This window comes from Megascapheus bottae, chromosome 2 (assembly GCF_031878675.1).
Source record: "Megascapheus bottae isolate mThoBot1 chromosome 2, mThoBot2.hap1, whole genome shotgun sequence".
Lineage (NCBI taxonomy): Eukaryota > Metazoa > Chordata > Mammalia > Rodentia > Geomyidae > Megascapheus > Megascapheus bottae.
The window spans coordinates 1921962-1941524 of NC_143510.1; the positions used below are offsets into that span (position 1 = coordinate 1921962).

Consider the following 19563-nt stretch of genomic DNA (forward strand, 5'->3'; position numbering starts at 1 on the left):
TACTTACTAAGTTTAAATTATACTTGAAACCAAGAAATACTATCTCCAAATTTACTGTTTTTGCTGCTGTGGGGCATGAACTGGGGCTGGGGTTCTATCCTTGAGATTTTTTGCTCAAGGTTAGTGCTCTACTACTTAAGCCACAGCTCTATTTCCAGCTTTTATTAATTAATTAATTAATTTTTTTTTTTAGTTTAGCAGAGATAAGAATCTCCAGGGCTTTCCTGCTGGTGTTGACTTTGAACTGCGATCCTCAGCAATTGGCACGAGCCACCTGTATCCAGGCCCCAAATTTATTCTTTTTTTTGGGGGGGGGGGGGTCATGGAGCTTGTACTCGGCCTGGGTGCTGTCCCTTTGCTCTTCAGCGCAAGGCTACCACCCTACCCTTGAGCCAAGCCCCACTTCCCATTTTCTCCAGGTTAATTGGAGATAAGAATCTCAGGTCCTTTTGTGCTCAGGCTGACTTTGGAACCTTGACCCTCAGATCTCAGCCTCCTAAGTAGCTAGGACCCTGCCGGTCTCAAGTTTATTTTAATGCTTTTACTTGATGACATCTATTTTAGATGGACTGAAATTACAAAAATGGAAAGAAGTTGTCTTTTTGCTACAAGTCAGTACCAAAGGATACATCTTTTGTCAGTTGTAGGCTTTGTCAGTTGTAGGACACTGTCCTTAAGCTTCTGTGTGCTCAAGTTTAGTCCTCTACCACTTGAGCCACAGTGCTGCTTCTGATTTGTCAGTGGTTAGCTGGAGATAAGAATCTCAACAGGACTCTCCTTCTGGGGCTGGTTTTGAGCCTAGATCCTCAGATCTTAGCCTCCTGAGTAGCTAGGTTTATTGGTGTGAGCCACCAGTACCTGGCTTAACTATTTTCAAATACAACTAGACAATCTTATTTTGTTTTTGAGAACATGAAAGGTCCCACATAAGGACCTTCGCTGGCTGTGTAGGTCTTTCCCTAGCTTTGCATGTAGGCATCCAACATACCTCCCTCAAATCGTTGTCCAGTCCGATGTGCTCCGAGTGCTGGCGAAGGCGTTCTTTCCTGCGCTGTGTGGTGGCACTGCGGCTCACCCAGCGACTAAAAGCAAAGCAAAACAAAACAACAAACCCAATCCAGGGCATTTTCTATCTTTTACACAGCAAGATAAGCTGTTTAGCACAAAACCACTTTCTCTGCTTTACAATGAATTCTTTCACAAATATATAATAGCTTTATTAAGATAATCAAAATACCATTTAATCCACCCATATTCATAGATAATGTGCAATCATTACCAATAATGAATTCCTTTTTTTTTTTTTTTGCCAATCCTGGGGCTTGAACTCAGGGCCTGGGCACTGTCCTTGGACACTTGGACACTTTTTGCTCAAGGCTAGCACTCTGCTACTTGAGCCACAGCACCACTTCCAGCTTTTTCTATGGGTGTGGTACCAAGGAATTGAACCCAGGGCTTTGTGCATGTGAGGAGAACACTCTATCACTAGGCTCCACAATGAATTCTTCTTTTTTGGTTGGTCATGGGGCTTGAACTTTGGACTGGGTGCTGTCCCAGAACTCTTCACCTCAAGGCTACTACCCTACCCTGAGAGCCATAGAGCCACTTCCAGATTTCTAGTGATTAATTGGAGATAAGAGTCTCTTGTTCTTTAGTGCCCAGGCTGGCTTTGAACTTTGATCTTCAAATCTCAGCCTCCTGAGTAGCTAGGATTACAGGTATGAGCCACTGCACCTGGCCATAATGAATTCTTAAAACAACAATAACAACAACAACTACAGTAAAGGACTGGGTGCCAGTGGTTCAATCATGTAATCCCAGCTACTCAGGAAGCTGAGATCTAAGGATCAGAGTTCAAAGGCAGCCTGAGCAGGAAACTCTGTGAGACTCTCCCCCTACCCCACACTTGGCTGTGGGGCTTGAATTTTGGGCCTGGGTACTGTCCCTAAGCTCTTCAGCTCAAAGCTAGCACTCTACCACTTTGAGCAACAGAGCCACTTCCATTTTCTGGGGGTTAATTGGAGATAAGAGTCTCAGGGGGTGGGGGGAAATGGGGACCAAGACATGAGAAAGGGTATCAATGTATGTGAAGAAATGCACCTTCTATCTGGTGAATATAATGTAACCCTCCTATTAATTACAATAAAAATATATGAAAAAAAGAGTCTCAGGGACTTTAGTGTCTGGCCTGGCTTTGAACTGTTATCCTCAGCCTCCTGAATAGCTAGGATTATAGATGTGAGCCACCAGAACCTGGCTTCTGTGAGACTCTTAACTCTAGCTAAACAGCAAAAAGCTGGAAGAAAAGACTCAAGTGATTCAAGTGGTAGGAGACCAGCCGTAAGTGGAAAAGCTAAGAGACAGTGTCCAGACCCCAAAGTGTCAAGTCCCAGAAATGACACACACACATATACACTCACAAAAATTAAGTAAAGAATTATGTGTTCATAATAACATGGCAGATTTTATTCCAGTTCTCAATGCTATCAGATATATATAACATCCTAAAAGCAAATATTATTCAATAGTTTTAGCATGAAGGATAGTACTAAAATCTATCATTTATAATCACTTAGTTCTAATATTCTAAAGTAACTTTTTTTTGTATGTGGGTCATTAGAGATCCAAGGTCTTGCACATTTGGTAAACACTGTCACTGAACTATTTCTCCAGAAAGTTGCCACATTTCAAGTTCAAGATTCAAAATACTACTAAAAGTAAATCTTCTATAAGGTCTAAGGATTGGCCCAATGGTCATTGTGATTCCTTTGTTCTAATCTTGTTTGACTGTGTTTCTGTAAAATCGTAGCTCATATATATCAGTTGTCCCTGTCCCTGAGCTTTTATATTCAAGGATAGCCCTCTACTACTTAAGCCACAGAGCCACTTCTGGCTTTTTACTGTTTAGTTTGTCTACTTGGGCTGGCTTTGAACCTTGATCCTCAGATCTTAGTCTTTTGAGTAGCTGATATTACAGCTGTTAGTCACTGAGTCCAGCTCTATCTGTCCTTTCATTAGCAATTCCTCATACCCTTCAAAGACTATTTTATTCTTCAGTACCATCACTCCCTTGGTGAATGCAACATAAAACCTCACTCTACAATTTACTCTTAAAACAACTAAACCACCATAAAAATATCTGAGGAACTTATACAATATACTCAGAGGGGCCCAGTAATCCTAGTTGCTCAGGAGGCTGAGATCTGAGGATCTTGGTTCAAAGCCACCCCATGCATGGAAGTCTGTGAGACTCTCTATCTCCAATTAACCACCAGAAAACAGAAAGTGGTGCTATGGCTCAAAATGGTAGAGTGCTGGGGCCGGGAGTTTGGCCTAGTGGTTAAAGTGCTTGCCTAGCATGCATGAAGACCCGGGTTCGATTCCTCGGTACCACATACATAGAAAAAAGTCAGAAGTGGTGCTGAGGCTCAAGTGGCAGAGCTCTAGCCTTGAGAAAGTCCAAGGACAGTGCTCAGGCCCTGAGCTCAAGCCCAGGACTGGCAAAAAAAAAAAAAAAATGGTAGAGTGCTAACCTTGAGCCGAACAGCTCAGGGACAGAGCCCAGGTCCAGAGTTTAAGGCCCTCACCATCACCACCACCACCACTACTACCACCACCACCAACAAAAGAAAGTAAAGGCTGGGAGTTTGGCCTAGTGGTAGACTGCTTGCCTAGCATGCATGAAGACCCAGGTTTGATGCCTTGGTACCACATACATAGAAGAAGCCAGAAGTGGTACTTGGCTCAAGTGGAAGAGCTCTAGCCTTGAGAAAGACCAAGGACAGTACTCAGACCCTGAGTTCAAGCCCTAGGACTGGCAGGAAGAAAGGAAGAAAGAGAGAAAAGAAGGAAAGAAAGAAGAGAAGAAAGGAAGGAAAGAAAGAAGGAAGGAAAGAAAAGGTATTAAGGAAAGAAGATAATCCGAGAACAGTGACTCATGCCTGCAATCCTTAATCCTAGAGTTTGAGGCGGGTGTTCAAGCCTCAGATAGTTGTGGTAGCACATTAAAAGGGTGGAGCTAGAGAGTGGGCAGGAGGATATGTAAGACTGAACATCATTTCTCACACCTCTGTCTCTTGGATCTACCTCTCTTGATAGCTGGGCACAAGGTGAGATAACTGAAGGCAGCTTTATTCTAAAGGGTATCAAATCAGCAGCTGTTGCTAAATTCTTTTTGCTCAGTACTGAATTTCAGGTCATTTAAGTTGCTGGGGTCTGGGTGTGGAGCTCAGTGGTAGAATACTTACTTGCCTGAGCAGGTACAAGGCCCTGGTTGAATCCTAGCCATACAAAAATGAAATACAAAGTAAAGTAAAATAGAACAAAATTTATTAAGGTGTACTAAGGAATTTCCAGATTTTAAAGTAACAAAAAGTATCTGTGGGGCCAGGAGCAAGGCCTAGTGGTAGAGTGTTTGTAATTGTCTAGAAATACAATTTTATTATTGCTAAAAATGCTTTGATGAAAAACAGAGGACAGGCGGGGAGTTTGGCCTAGTGGTTAAAGTGCCTGCCTAGCATGCATGAGGACCCGGGTTCGATTCCTCGGCACCACATGCATAGAAAAAAGCCAGAAATGGTGCTGAGGCTCAAGTGGTAGAGCTCTAGCCTTGAGAAAGTCCAAGGACAGTGCTCAGGCCCTGAGCTTAAGCCCAGGACTGGAAAAAAAAAAAAAAAAAAAAAGAAAAACAGAGGACAAAGCCTGGCTCCTTAGCATATGTGGGCTTTGGACAACCACTTGCCAGTCTAATAATGACTCTTGGGTCTGTTTCCCTCCCATAGCAACACCTATGTCTATGGCTGGTGGGAGGACATGAAGTTGGTACCATACCACATACACAGAAAAAGCCAGAAGTGGCACTGTGGCTCAAGTGTAGAGTGCTATCTTTGAGCAAAAGAAGCTCAGGGACAGTGCCCAGGCTGAGTTCTCAAGTCCTACGAAAGGCAAAAAAAAAAAAAAAAAGAAAAAGAAAAAGAAAAGAAAAGAAAAGAAAGCTCTACTTTCAAGCAGAAGAAAAAATAGATTAGAGATTAGAGATTAAAGAAAATTAGAAGGTTAAAGAATAGTAATTACTTTCAATACAGAAATGATAATGATTTTCAAGTTTTCTGACTGATACTTGTAAGGGGTGGATGCTTAATTAAGATTGATCAAGAATTCAATGTAGGGGCCGGGAGTTTGGCCTTCTGGTAGAGTACTTGCCTATCATGCACGAAGACTGGGGTTCGAATCCTCAGTACCACATGCATAGAAAAAAGCCAGACATGGTGCTGAGGCTCAAGTGGTAGAGCTCTAACCTTCAGAAAAAGAACCCCAGGACAGTGCTCAGGCCCTGAGTCCAAGCCCAAGACTGACCAAAAAACAAACAAACAAAAAACAGTATCTTACAAAGTAAAGAAAAGTGAGGGAGGGCATGGGTTGGGAGGATTGAGTGATAATTTTGAAAGAGGTGACATTGACTGTATTCATGAACTGCTTTGCTACATGGCAACTCCTTTGTAGAACTACTTAAAGATAATAGTGGAAAAAAAAGGGGGGGGGGGTGCAGGAGTTTGGCCTAGTGGTAGAGTGATTGCCTAGCATGCACAAAATTCCGAGTTCTATTTCTCGGTACCATATACATAGAAAAAGCTGGAAGTGGTGCTATGGTTCAAGGGGTAGAGCTCTAGCCTTGAGAAAGCCCAAGGATAGTGCTCAGGCCCAAGGTTCAAGCTGGGGGGAAAAAAAAGGAAAAAGAAAATAAGAACAATACATACATAAATAAAATCACCAAAAATAAAAAAACTGAAAACTTAAACCAATGCAGAATTCTTTCCCTTTAGTTCACAGATCCCTCTCTAATCTCCATGTATTTGATATCAGTATAACTTTCTTTCGTTTTTTTTATTTTTGGTGGATCATAGGGCTCGAACTCTGGGGCTGGGCATTCTTCCTAAGCTCTTTAGCTCCAGGCTACCACTCCATCCCTTGAGCCTCAGCCCCACTTCTCATTTTATAGTGGTTAACTGGAGATAAGAGTCTTAAGTTCTTTAGTGTCTGGGCTGGATCTGAACCAAGATCCTCAGATCTCAACTTCCTGAGTAGCTAGGATTACAGGCATGAGCCACCACACTTAGCTCACTATAACTTTCTATTTGAACCTAAATCAATTAAAAAAATCTACTTTATTTCAGAAACAAATCTGAATAAGCATCTTTAGTTGATGAGAAAGTGGCAAGGCTATCATTTTTTTTAGGTTATTTAAAAAAATGCGGAACCCTATAATGATTCAATGGAAGCATTCAAAAGCCAAATTAGTATAATGAGATGCTCTGACGGATTTTCCTGTGGACAGGGGGCTTGATGTGGGTGGGCTATCTTTTACAGACTGAGGACTCATTCTTTTTCTTTCAGCAGTAAATCACCAGTGTAGTAGGGATGAGCTCCATTTTCAATATAACGTTAATTCTGTCTCTTCCCAGCTACTTCTTCACCACGCTCTCACACAGTACAGACAGTGAATAAACACATATAGAATTTGGAAATAGTAAGAAAATGAAGATGTTATGCAATTACTACTATTCACTTATACATTAGCTCTGGTTTAGAGAAGTCAGACCACCAAGGTCAAGTTCAAAAAATTATTTCCCATGCTGCAGATCCAGAATGAGGACTCCTAAAAAGAGATGAAATAGCCAGTGTCTCCCTGAGTATCTCAAGGACACAATTCATTAAATGTCAAGGTCAATGGCATTTATCAGAATTATCAATAATATAATGTCATCCTTCTTATAGTAAAACATTTGTTTTCCAATTCAAAAAAAATGCTGGACTAACTCAAAATTCTTTTTAAATTGATTTCTTTTAGATGAATAAAAAACACAAATATGAAAAAAAAATGCTGGATGCCAGTGGCTCACACCAGTTATCCTACTCAGGAGGCTGAGATCTGAAGGTCAGGATTTTCCCCTGTCTCCCACTCCTGGGGCTTGAACTCAGGAGCTTGGGCACTGTCCCTGAGCTTCCTTTGTTCAAGACTAGCACTCTACCAACTTGAGCCACAGCACCACCTCTGGCCTTTTCTGCTTATGTGGTACTGAGGAATTGAATCCAGGACTTCATGCATGCTAGGCAAGCACTCTACCACTAAGCCACATTCCCAGCCCCAGGTAGACAAATCTGAGAGGCTCTTATACCCAATTACCCAGCAAAAAGCTGGAAGGGGAGCTGTGGTTCAAATGGCAGAGTGCCAGCCTTGAGTGGAAAAAGCCAGGCAAGAGTATTCAAACTTAAAAAAGAAAAAAAAAAAAAAAGAGAAAAAGAAAAAGGGGGAAGGAAGGAGGGGAGAAGGGAGGAAACAAGAATCAGATAGAGGGGCCAGGAGTTTGGCCTAGTGGTTAAAGTGCTTGCCTAGCATGCACGACGACCCAGGTTCGATTCCTCAGTACCACATACATAGAAAAAAGCTGGAAGTGGTGCTGAGGCTCAAGTGGTAGAGCTCTCGCCTTGAGAAAGTCCAAGGACAGTGCTCAGGCCCTGAGCTCAAGCCCAGGACTGGCAAAAAAAAAAAAAAATCAGATAGATTAGTCTGATTGGATTGGTAGACCAGCCTGCCCTTCATATATTCCTTTAGTCACTTACTCCAGTGAAGAACATGCTTACTTGTTATTGGTTGGTCCTGTTGCCAAGACATCAGACTGTAACTTTGGAAAGAACCCTTGCTCATATTTGCCTTGACCAATTTTCATATCCAGTAAATGTGGGTGGATTGCAGTGTGATCCATTTTCATCAGTCTTTGCTCAATTGATTGGGCTACAAATTAAATTTATAACAAATTAGACATTTCAATGGGAAATCTTCAAAAATAATGCTTCTTCCCCTTTTATGCACCTATAAAAAATTCAATCATCCTGACACACTAAAATAGATTTTTTTATAAGGGCTCTTTAACAATCAGTGTAATATAAGCATAAGAGGGTTAATTTTAAGTAAATATTGGATGGTTAATTTCCATGGTATTTTCTGCCTTTGTCAAACATGAGGCAGCAAGATTGAAAAATCTATAATTTAGTGTTAAAATGGTTTTCTTAAGTAGGTACTTCAATATCCTTAATGAATTTGTACTTGGCTCTAATACAGCATTAAAGAAAATAATAGGAAAACAGCATACAAGGAAGGAAAGCCTGGGCACTGGTGGCACATGCCTGTAATTGCAACTACTCAGGAGGCTGAGATCTAAGGATTGGGATTCTAAGCCAGCAGAAAGAGAAAATTTGTGAGATTTGTATTTCTTATTAACCAACAAAAAGCCAGAAGGAGAAGTAAGCGTCAAGTGGCAGAGTGCCAGCCTTGAGCAAAAAAGCTAAGAGTCAGTACCCAGACCCCGAGTTCAAGCTACAGATGGGAGGAAAGAAGGGAAGAAGCTCATAAATAGCCTTATTACTTAATTTCTTCCTATAAAGACCCTTTAAATATTTATGGGTCTCCATCTGCAAAATCCAGGAACTATGTAAAGTTTATTACATCACATTTAGCAACAATCACATTCTCCTTAGTAGGAGTCATTTAGGAGTGTTTATTAGATCAAGAACAGACGAGAAAACGGGCATTTTTTAAATGTCCAAAAGAAACTGGCCTTTAAAAAAAAAAGCCAAAAATTGAAAGGTAAGAATTACTCAACACTTGGGGCTCAGAGTGTGGCCTAATAGTAGAGTGCTTGCCTAGCATGCACAAAGCCCTGGGTACAGTTCCTCAGTACCACATACACAGAAAAAGCTGGAAGTAGTGCTCTGTCTTAAATGGCAGAGCGCTAGTTTTGAGAAAGCCCACGAACAGTGTTCAGCCCTGAGTTCAAGCACCAGGACTGGCAAAAAAAAAAAAAAAAAAAACCCAACACTTCTATTTTTAAAACACCTTAAATTGGTCAGGGTAGCTTGTAGCTTATCTCTATAATCCTACTCAGGAGGCAGAGATCTAAGGATCATGGTTTGAAGCCAACCTGGGCAGGAAGGTCAGTGAAACTTTTATCTCCAATGAACCACCAGAAAACCAAAAGCTGCCTATGGTTCAAAGTGGTAAGAGTGCTAGTCTGGAGCTAAAAAGCTCAGGGACAGTACCCAGGTCTGGAGTTCAAGCCCTACAACTGACAAAACAAAACACCCCAACACATTAAATTGGGAATGTTGGAGGTCTTAAAAGACCTAAGTAAGCTATTTCTCTGGCAAACAAAACAAAGCAACCTTAATTTTAAGGGCTTTTTTTTTTTGGCCAGCCCTGGGCTTTAATCAGGGCTAAGCACTATTCCTGAGCTGCTTTTTGCTCAAGGCTAGCACTTGAGCCACAGTGCCACTTCCAGCTTTTTCTGTTTATGTGGTGCTGAGGAATTAAAACCAGGGCTTTGGAATGCTAAACAAGCACTCTATACTAAGCTACATTCTCAGTCCCTTAAGGGTCTTTAAGAACAGATTTTTTTTTTTTTCCTGAATGCTGGTAATGGGGCTTAGACTTAGGGTCTAGTGCCCTCACTTGGCTTTTTCACTCAAGGATGGTGCTCTACTACTTGAGCCAAACCTCTACTCTGGGCCTTTTACTAGTTAAGAGATGTGAGTCTCTTAGATTTGTCTTCTGTTGGCATTAAACTACAATCTAACCTCAGCCTCCTGAGTAGCTAGGATTACAGGCACCAACGAAACCACTAGCACCTTCCTTTCCCTAGGGTATATATTTAAAATTGCTAAAGAAGAGGAAGAGGAAGGTAGGAAAGGCCAGAAGCAAAAGTAGACTGAGCAAAGAGGTTCATGTGGCTGGGCTCTCTTGTTCTTTTTGGTGCTGGTCCTGGAGCTTAAACTCAGCATCTGATGTTGGACTGGCATGTACACACAAGTACACACAAGCGCGCACACACGTGTGTGTGCACACACACAAGTACTTCATGTGAAGTACTAAGAGCATATAATACTCAGTTGTTGTTTATCGATAATTATGTACTTATGTACTTTATTATGTTGAGAGACAAGATTAACCAAACCCATTGAGGGAAAAGCTGGTTATCAGAGTTGAGGGAGAATCCAGAAATTGAATTCCAAGGAACAAACCTCTATAAGGGAAAGATAATCTGCTTTAGTTATGTAAATTAGACAGTATCTCCAACTTTGTATTTCTTTTTGTTTTTTGATGGGTTGTAGGACTTGAACTCTGGGCCAAGGTGCTATCCCTGAGTTCTTAAGCTCAAGGCTAGCACTGTGTCACTTTTGAGCCACTGCACAACTTCTGGTTTTCTGGTGGTTAATTGGAGTTAAGAGTCTCTCTCAGAGACTTTTTTGTCTGGGCTTGCTTTGAACTGATATCTGAAGATCTCAGTCTCTTGAGTAGTTAGGATTATTGGTGTGAGCCACTATTGCTTCCCTTTTTTTTTTTTTTTTTTGGACACAGGGGCTAGCTCTATAGCCCAGCCTGGCCTGGATCTTGTAATCTTCCTGTTCTACCTCCAAAAATGATGAAACTGCAAGTGTATGCTGCTAGTCCCAGCTTCAGATTCCCTGTTTTAATTCTATTTTTTTCCTTGAACAAAGAAAAAGATAGAAATTAACTTTTTTTTGTCCTATTGAAGTAAAAAAGAGTAAGAGAAATCAATCTTCTACTTATTCTCCATTTTCTTTCCCTCCAATCCTGAGGCTTAAACTCAGGCTTGTCCCTGGGCTTCCCTCAAGGCTAGCACTTTACCACCTGAGCTATAGTTCTACTTGCGGCTGAGGAATCGAACCCAGGTCTTCATGCATGCTAAGCAAGCACTCTACCACTGGGCCAAACTTGAGGGCCTTTATCCTTCAATTGATTATTGTTTTTCTTCTTTTGACTAATAAGAGTGTCATAGGAATGGGGGATTCAGAGAAAAAAACTATAAACATCACATCTTTTTCTTTTTTTCCCCCTAGTCCTGGGCTTGAACTCAGGGCCTGGGCACTGTTCTTGGACACTTTTTGTTCAAGGCTAGCACTCTGTCACTTGAGCCACAGAACCACTTCTGGCTTTTCCTGTGTATGTGGAATGGAGGAATAGAACCCAGGGCTTCATGCCTGGTAGGTGAGCACTCTATCACTAGGCTACGCTCCTACCACTTGAGCCACCTCCACTTTTGGCTTTTTGATAAGGAGCTGAAGACAGTTTCACAGAGATTTATCTGGACTGGCTTCAAACTGGAATCCTCAGATCTCAGCTTCCTGAGTAACTCTGATGAAAGGTCTGTACCACTGGTATCTGGCTAGACATCATATCTTGATTTAATACCAGGATTAGGAAGTCTAAAACTGAAAATTAATTCTGTGGCCAACAATACATAAAAAGGAATGATGATCATGGATTTTCATTTATAAAGGCATGTCAAATGTACCTGCTTCTTTTAAAGTGCTGCATTTCTGATAGACAGATGTTCGCAAGGTGGGTGCCCTTACATTATACAATCTCATCTTCTCAATCCGAGAGTCAAAGACCCGAAGCAAAGGATCTTTTTCTTCCCACTGAGACATAATTTTATTGTCAATAAAGGTGGCAAACATCTGAGTTTCAATGAAGCGTGAAAGAAATGGCAGGTAAGGCTCAGGCTGGTCAGACAAGAAAGAAGCCTGTAATGAGATAATTAGAAAATTATTATTATTATTATTATTATTTTGTTTTTCCAGTCCTGGGGCTTGAACTCAGGGCCTGAGCACTGCCCTTGGGTTTTCTCAAGGCTAGCGCTCTACCACTTGAGCCACAGCCCCACTTGCGGCTTTTTCTATGTATGTGGTACCGAGGAATTGAACCCAGATCTTCATGCATGCTAGGCAGGCACTCTACCACTAGGCCAAATTCCCAGCCCTAGAAAACTGATGATCACTATAATGAGATCATCTTTTCTTTCGGTGTGGGGCTTGGACTCTGGGCTTGGATGGTCCCTGAGCTCTTCAGCTCAAGGCTACCACCTTTCCCCTTGAGCCACTGCTCCACTTCCTGTTTTCTAGTGGTTAATTGAAGATAAGAATCAAACATTAACTACTTTTTTTTTTTTTCTTTTTGCCAGTCCCCAGGCTTGAACTCAGGGACTGAACACTGTCCTTGGGCTTTCTCAAGGCTAGAGCTCTACCAATTGAGCCACAGCACCACTTCTGGCTTTTTCTATATATGTAGTGCTAAGGATTCAAACCAGAGCAAGTGCTCTACTGCAAGGCCACGCTCCCAGCCTGAGACCACCTTAGGCTGAACCTGAAAACGATGTGTTGCCAAGATTATTATTATTTTTTAAATCCAATAACACATAAAACTGAGTTGAAATTTTTAAAAATCCTTAAAAACCTACACTTCCTGCCTTCTAAATTTAGAAGATTTAGGACACTGAGCTGGGAGCATAGCCTAGTGGTAGAGTGTTTGCCTACCATGCATGAAATCCGGGGTTTGAATCCTCGGTACTATATACACAGAAAAAGCTGGAGGTAGTGCTGTGGCTTAAGTGGTAGAGGGCTAACCTTGAGAAAGCTCAAAGGAAGAGGGCTAACCTTGAGAAAGCTCAAAGGACAGTGCCAAGGCCCTGAGTTCAAACCTCAGGACTGGCAAAACAAAAACAAAACAAAAAGAGATTTATGACACTTAGGCCCTTAGCACTGATCTTACTCTCAAAACAGATTTACATTTTTTTGTATGTGTTTGTGCTGATACTGGGGCTTGAACTCAGAGCTTTGTACTCTCCACTTTTCTGCTCAAGGGTGATCCACCACTTCAGCTACACCTCTACTTCTGGCTTTTTATTGGTTAATTGGAGGTAAGAATCTCACAACTTTCCTGCCAAGACTGGCCTCAAACTCAGTTTCTCAGTCTCAGCCTTCTGAGTAGCTACAATATTAAGCCATCAGCACCTGGCCACAATTTTATTTATTTTTTTAATTTTAATTAATAGAAGGGTTACAGTTATATTCGCCAGCTAGTAGGTGCTTTACTTCACACAAACTGATACCCTTCTCATGTTTTTGTCCCCATTTCCCTCTTCCCACCCCTCCTCACAATTTTACTTATTAACAGTCCAAACATCCTTTAAAAACAAAACGGGTCAAATATCTGGATTTGATGTTCAGATGCTAACTAATGAACTACAAGATTTAAGGTCAACAAAACCTTGGCTTACAGGTCAGGTCTAGTGTGCCCCAAATATTTTCCTAGTGAAAAATAAGATGGTTACAAGCCTTTCGGTATTGAAAATGGAACTTTCATTCCCATTGGTGTTATACTTTTTAAAAATCTGCTTCCAGTTTGAAACTAAGATTAAGAAGAGAGAAGGTTCAGGGCTTAATTTAAATAAGAATTTGAATTTTTCCAAGAATAAATCATGAATAAATGCAGATTATACCCACGTTGGATAAAAATGTTAAAATATTGTTAAGTAAATGAGAAAGGTACCTCAGGGAAGGAATATATTTGAGGCATCTTAATTTTAGAGAAATTCAATCAAACATAAAGTACATCAGCAAGTTCTGATGTACATCACACAGTAACCTCCATTAAGAAATACCAAGTGAAATCAGAAAATAATTCTTTATGCTGCCAGCCTTTAGACAATTACTTAATCCTTCTAACAGATGCCCTTAGGTGGTAGATTAGCCTCTTGGGATTGGACTTTGGGGAGGTTTTTTCAGGACACAAAGAAGCCATTTAATGAGAGTGATGACTCAACCTAACAGCAGGCTCAGGCTTGGGCAAGGACTGAACTGTACCCAAGGGATCTAACATAGTTAATGCACATCTCTGAGTGCTTTTGTCTGGAGGAAGGAGGTGGATAATCAGTGAAGAATATGTCTGGCAAAAGGATCTAGTGAACATCAGAAAGCAGCTGCAGCAAGACAACCAAAAGCTCTGGTCACTTTCTGTCTTCCTTGTGCCCTAACAGTCCTACACTAACAATAATCAAACCTAATTTACTGACAAAAAAACACCAAAACCTAATTTACTCATTCTTTATCTCTTTTGGATCCTAAAATGATACAGATTTGCCTTCTAAAAATAAACAGTTTGCTATCACTTTAAGAGTAAGTTATGACCTTCTTATAAGGTAAAGATTGAATATAAGAATAAGGATTTATCTTCCATCCTTCCTTCCTTTTTTTGTTGGTAGTGGGGCTTGAATTTAGAGCCTGGGCACTGAGCCTGGACACTGTCGCTGAGCTCTTCAGCTCCAGGCTAGTGCTCTACCACTCTGAGCCACAGCATTACTTCAGTTTTCTGGAGGTTAACTGGAGAAAGGCTCATGGACTTTCTAGCCTAGGCTGGCTTTGAACTGAGATCTTCAGATCTCAGCCTTCTGAGTAGCTAGGATTACGGGCATGATCCACCAGCACTTGGCTACTAGACAATTCCATTTTTTAAGAAATCCTGCTAGATGCCTATGGCTCATACCTGTAATCCTACTTAATTCTTATCCTTAATTAAGCATCAAAAAGTTGGGGGGGGAGCCTCGTGGGTGCAGTGGCTCATGCCTGTAATCATAGCTACTTAGGAGGTTGAGATCTGAGGATCATTGTTCAAAGCCAGCCTGGGCACTAAAGAACCTGAAACTCTTACCTCCCATTAATTACTAGAAAATAGAAGGTGGGGCTGTGGCTCCAGGGGTAGGGTAGTAGCCTTGAGCTGAAGAGCTCATGAACAGTGCCCAGGCCCAGAGTTCAAGCCCCATGACTGACCAAAGGAAAAAAAAAATTGGGGGGGCGGGGGACAGGAGTGTAGCCTAGTGGTAAAGTGCTTGACTAGCATGCATGAAACCCTGGGTTCGATTCTTTGGTACCACATACACAGAAAAGCCCAAGTGGTGCTGTGGCTCGAGGCTAGAGCTCTAGCCCTTAGAAAGCCCAAGAGCTGTCCAAAGCTGACGAGCCCAGAGACAGTGGCCAGGCCCAGAGTTCAAGCCCCACAAGTGCCCCCCCCCCCTAAAAAAAAAAGCAGCCTGGCAAAGGAGCATGAAACAGGAAAGCAGGGCTTTGTTTACTTTGTCAAAGTTCTGCATCTGTTCCCGATTGGTGAGCCAAGATTCCATGTCCTGGGCAGTCTGAATCACAAATGCTTCATAATCAGCAAACATCTGGGTAAAGCGGTTGGCGAAGACCTCGCGCAGCTGTACATTGAGCTGGTAATCCCGCAGCTCAGCCTCTTCACACTGCAGCTTCAAATCCTTTTCTTTTCCACTCAGAGAGGAGGAGAGGTCCATTTTTTCCACACTAACCCCAGTCCGCTTGGCTAGTGCCTGCAGGCGGGCTATGGTGTCGTTGCCCTTCAGGAGCTCATACATGCTGAGGTGATTGGTGGACACGTTGCCATTCTTTTTGTCATTGACCAGATCTTTCAGAACTAGATTCTTGAGTTTGGTGGCACTCTCGCTGTTATGGAGGCTGCCCTCTGGAGCAATACCAAATTGAAGAAGAACCTCAGAGAGTTCCTGGATAAAATCCACTTTATTGGGAAACTGTGGAAACTCCTCAGGCAACTCAATAAAATGGTTGTCGATGTCCACAAAACACAAGTTAGCCTGAAAGGGGAAAAATACAGACGTTGAAAGTAAAATAACTATTACTTAAAACACACACACACACACACACACACACAGAGCCAGGTATAGTGGCTCACACCTGTGATCCTAGCTACTCAGGCGGCAGAGATCTGAGGATCATGGTTCAAAGCCAACCTGGGCAATAAAAAGTCCATGAGACTCTTATCTCCAATTAATCACCAGAAATCCAGAAGTGGCCCTATGGCTCAAGTGGTAGGGCAGTAGCCTTGAGCTGAAGAGCTCAGGGACAATGCCCAGGCCCGGAATTCAAGTCCCATGACCAGCCAAAAAAAAAAAAAATCAAAACATAGATGAGGGTGGGGAGTTTGGCCTACGGGTAGAGTACTTGCCTAGCGTGCATGAAGGCCATAGAAAAAAATCTGGAAGTGGTGCGGAGGCTCAAATGGTAGAGCTCTCACCTTGAGAAAAATTCAAGGTCAGTGCTTAGACCCTGAGTTCAAGCCCAGGATTGGCCAAAAAAAAAAAAAAAAAAAAAAAAAAAAGTATGACCTGAGGCCCTTGGGAAGGGGGGAGGAGGGAAATGGGGACAAAAACATCAGAAGGGGTGTCAATGTGTGAGAAATAATGACCCCTGACAATAAAAAATAAAATAAAGTATGAGGCCCCAAGTTAAATATCCAGTACTACTGCTGCTGCCATACCCCCTTCTAAGAAAAAGGTAAATAAATAAAACTGTGATAAAAAGGAAGAACTGCATCTTGGCACTGGTGATTCATGACTGTAAGCCTAGATACTAAGGAGGCTGAGATCTGAAATCCCTGTTCAGTGCCAGCCTGGACACAAAAGTCCTAGTGACATTCTTTTTTTTTTCTTTTGCCAATCCTGGGGCTTGAACTCAGGGCCTGAGCTCTGTCCTAGGGCTTTCTCAAGGCTAGGTCTCTACCACTTAAGCCATAGCACCACTTCGTCATTCTTGCTAGGCAAGTACTGTAACACTAGGCCAAACTCCAGGCCACCCAGTGAGATTCTTAACTCCAATTAACTACTCAAAAACCAGAAGTAGTTATTGTGGCTCAAGTAGTAGAGTGCTCTAGCCTTGAGAAAGTCCAAAGACAGTGCTCAGATCCTGAGCTCAAGCCCAGGACTGGCAAAAAAAAAAAAAAAAAAAAGGTAAGTTATGTTTTAGTTTTTCTTTCTAGCCCTGGGGCTCAAACTCAGGGTCTATAGGCTGTTCCAGAGCTTAGGTTTTACTTAAGGCTAGTGCTCTACCACTTGAGCCACAGTGCCACTCCTAGCATTTTTTGGCAGGTAATTGGAGAGATAAGACTTTCCTACCCTGGATGGCTACAACCTGTAATACTCAGATCTTAAGTAGCTAGGATTACAGGCATGTGCCACTGTGGTCTGGCTCTACCATTTGTTTTGTTTTTTTTTTTTGATGGATGGTGGGGGTTGAATTCAGGACCTGGGCACTGTCCCTGAGCTCTTTTGCCCAAGGCTAGCACTGTACCACTTTAGCCACAGCTCCACTTCCTGCTTTTGAGTTGTTCATAGGTGATGAGTCTCATGGGGACTTTTCTGCCAGAGCTAGCTTTGAACCATGCTCCTCAGACCTCAGCCACCTGAGAAGCCAGGACTTCAGGCATGAGCCACCAGGGAGCATTCAGCTTCTCCTGATTTTTCTTCAGTCTACTACTCTCTTAGCTGAACTATCTTGTTAAGTTTTTGTTTTTGTTTTTTGGCTAGTCCTGGGCTTGAGCTCAGGGCCTGAGCACTGTCCTTGGACTTTCTCAAGGCTAGAGCTCTACCACTTGAGCCACAGCACCACTTCGGCATTTTTCTATGTATATGGTACTGAGGAATCGAACCCAGGTCTTCGTGCATGCTAAGCAAACATTACCACTAGGCCAAACTTTTCCTAATTTTTTTTTTTTTTTTTTGCCAGTCCTGGGCTTGAGCTCAGGGCCTGAGCACTGTCCTTGGACTTTCTCAAGGCTAGAGCTCTACCACTTGAGCCTCAGCACCACTTCTGGCTTTTTTCTATGTATGTGGTACTGAGGAATCGAACCCGGGTCTTCATGCATGCTAGGCAAGCACTTTAACCACTAGGCCAAACTCCCAGTCCTTTTCTTGATTTTTTTAAAAGCAATGCTTACCATAAAAATGAATAAGAATGACAGAAGGTATGGTAGGTTCCACTGCACTTTATCTCCAGTGATAAGACTTCCACTTTCACTGTCCCCCTAACTCTAACAAGTAGACACTTGTGCCTCTCATTTTGGAACCATGGGGAAAGGAAGAAGGTAGTTAATTTTAACTTTCTGTAGTTAAATTAGTTACCTAACAACTAAAATGATACCTCCTTAATCATTTTATAAACTTATTGCCTTTTTTTTTTCTGGTCCTGGGGCTTGAACTCAGGGTCTGGACACTGTCCCTGAGCCTCTTTGCATTCAAGGCTATTATTGCTCTACCACTTGAGCCACAGCATCACTTCCACTTTTTTTCTGGGTAGTTTACTGAAGATTCTTACCTCACAGATTTTCATGCCTGGGCTGGCTTTGAATTGTGATGCTTAGATCTCAATCTCCTGAGTAGCTAGGAATACAAGCGTGAGACACCGCACCCAGCTTCAATATGGTTATTTTAATATCTACTTCCCCCTAAATTATGGGAAGCAGATTATGTCATTGCACAAAGATACAGAGTGCAGGGACAGCACTGTTAGTCTTTTCTTCTCACATAATGATGCACTTAATTTCTAGTTTCTTCACAACACTGCTATTTTCACAGCAATTCAGACTATTTCATGTCATTTTACTCTATGAATAGACCAGCATACACACTTTTTAAATAGGGTCGTGAACCTGGCTAAAAACTTAGAAAATCACAGCCATCACAAGAGTGTTTAGAAATTTTAACTTGTTTATGTTTAGAATCCAAGGACGGACATACACAAAGATTTTCCAGCTAAGAAGCATTAATTTTTTTTCTCAACAATTACTCCTGTGAGATGGAAAAACAATTTTTATGTACCAAAGTTGCCTTAGAGAGTATGATTTGAATAACATGTAGACTGCAACGAGAAACTAAAACACCTCATTGTTTGAATCTTTAAGACAAAAGGCATTTGGCAGATCTGTGTCTTTCTCCTTGAAAATTTCAAGGTTAATTTAATGAAAGAGTAAATTGGGAAAATAGAAGAAAGACCAAAGCAGAGAGGAGAAAGCAAAGAATACACACAAATTGGAGCCAGGAGCGTGGCCTAGTGGTAGAGTGCTTGACTACGCGAAGCCCTGGGCTTGATTCTTCGGTACCACATACACAGTAAAAGCCAGAAGTGGTGCTGTGGCTCAAGTGGTAGAGCTCTAGCCTTGAGAAAGCCCAAAGAATACATGCAAGTCCCAACAGGACACTACATGTGTGCACTTAATATAGCTTGAGTCAAGCTCTCTTTCCTTGAACACACATGTTAACTCTTATATGGAAACACTTATTAGATTAAGAGTAAGCAGTAGACTACAGAAATTATTATGGAGAATGGCTGTAGGTTCGTGTATTAAATTCACTTATTAAAATGAAATCTCCATGGGAAACATGAACAAAAGTGAAGCATAGCAAAAGGGCTTTTATTAATAAAGGTGCTAATTAAGCTAATAATATAATGTAATAGCATTCTTCTCAACATTTCATTTCAAAGTTTCAAACTGCGATTCTCAGTGCCATTAAAAATAAACATTAGCCTCAAAATGATCTAAAGAATCTGAGCTTATTTTGCTCTTAAACATATTGAGCCACATGTGGTGGCTCATGGCTTATAATCCTTGCTACTGGGGAAGCTGAGATCAGGAGGACTGCAATTTCAGATCATCTAGGCAGAAGGGTTCAGAAGATTCCATCTCAACAAAGGATATAGAACTCCTTGACAGTCATCTCAGCTAAGTAGGAAGCTAGAGGAGTTGCATAGATGTCCAGGCACATGCCTGAGCAGGAAGTAAGACCTTATTTCAAAAATAACCAGTTCAGTCAGGCACAGTGGCTCACGCCTATAATCCTAGCT

General features: G+C 41.8%; 1 protein-coding gene across 2 annotated transcripts in view; it reads right to left on the reverse strand.

Moving 5' to 3' along the window:
* The window catches only part of Dennd5b (DENN domain containing 5B), a 137324-nt gene that overhangs the window by 27809 nt on the left and 89952 nt on the right, over window positions 1–19563 (reverse strand). For both annotated transcript variants that reach the window (XM_090319310.1, XM_090319302.1), the window contains 4 exons: window positions 14985–15521; window positions 11370–11601; window positions 7642–7792; window positions 989–1082 (listed from right to left, as the gene is read on the reverse strand). In XM_090319310.1, coding sequence (XP_090175436.1) covers window positions 989–1082; window positions 7642–7792; window positions 11370–11601; window positions 14985–15521 — 1014 coding nt within the window. The remainder of the gene's footprint in view (window positions 1–988; window positions 1083–7641; window positions 7793–11369; window positions 11602–14984; window positions 15522–19563) is intronic.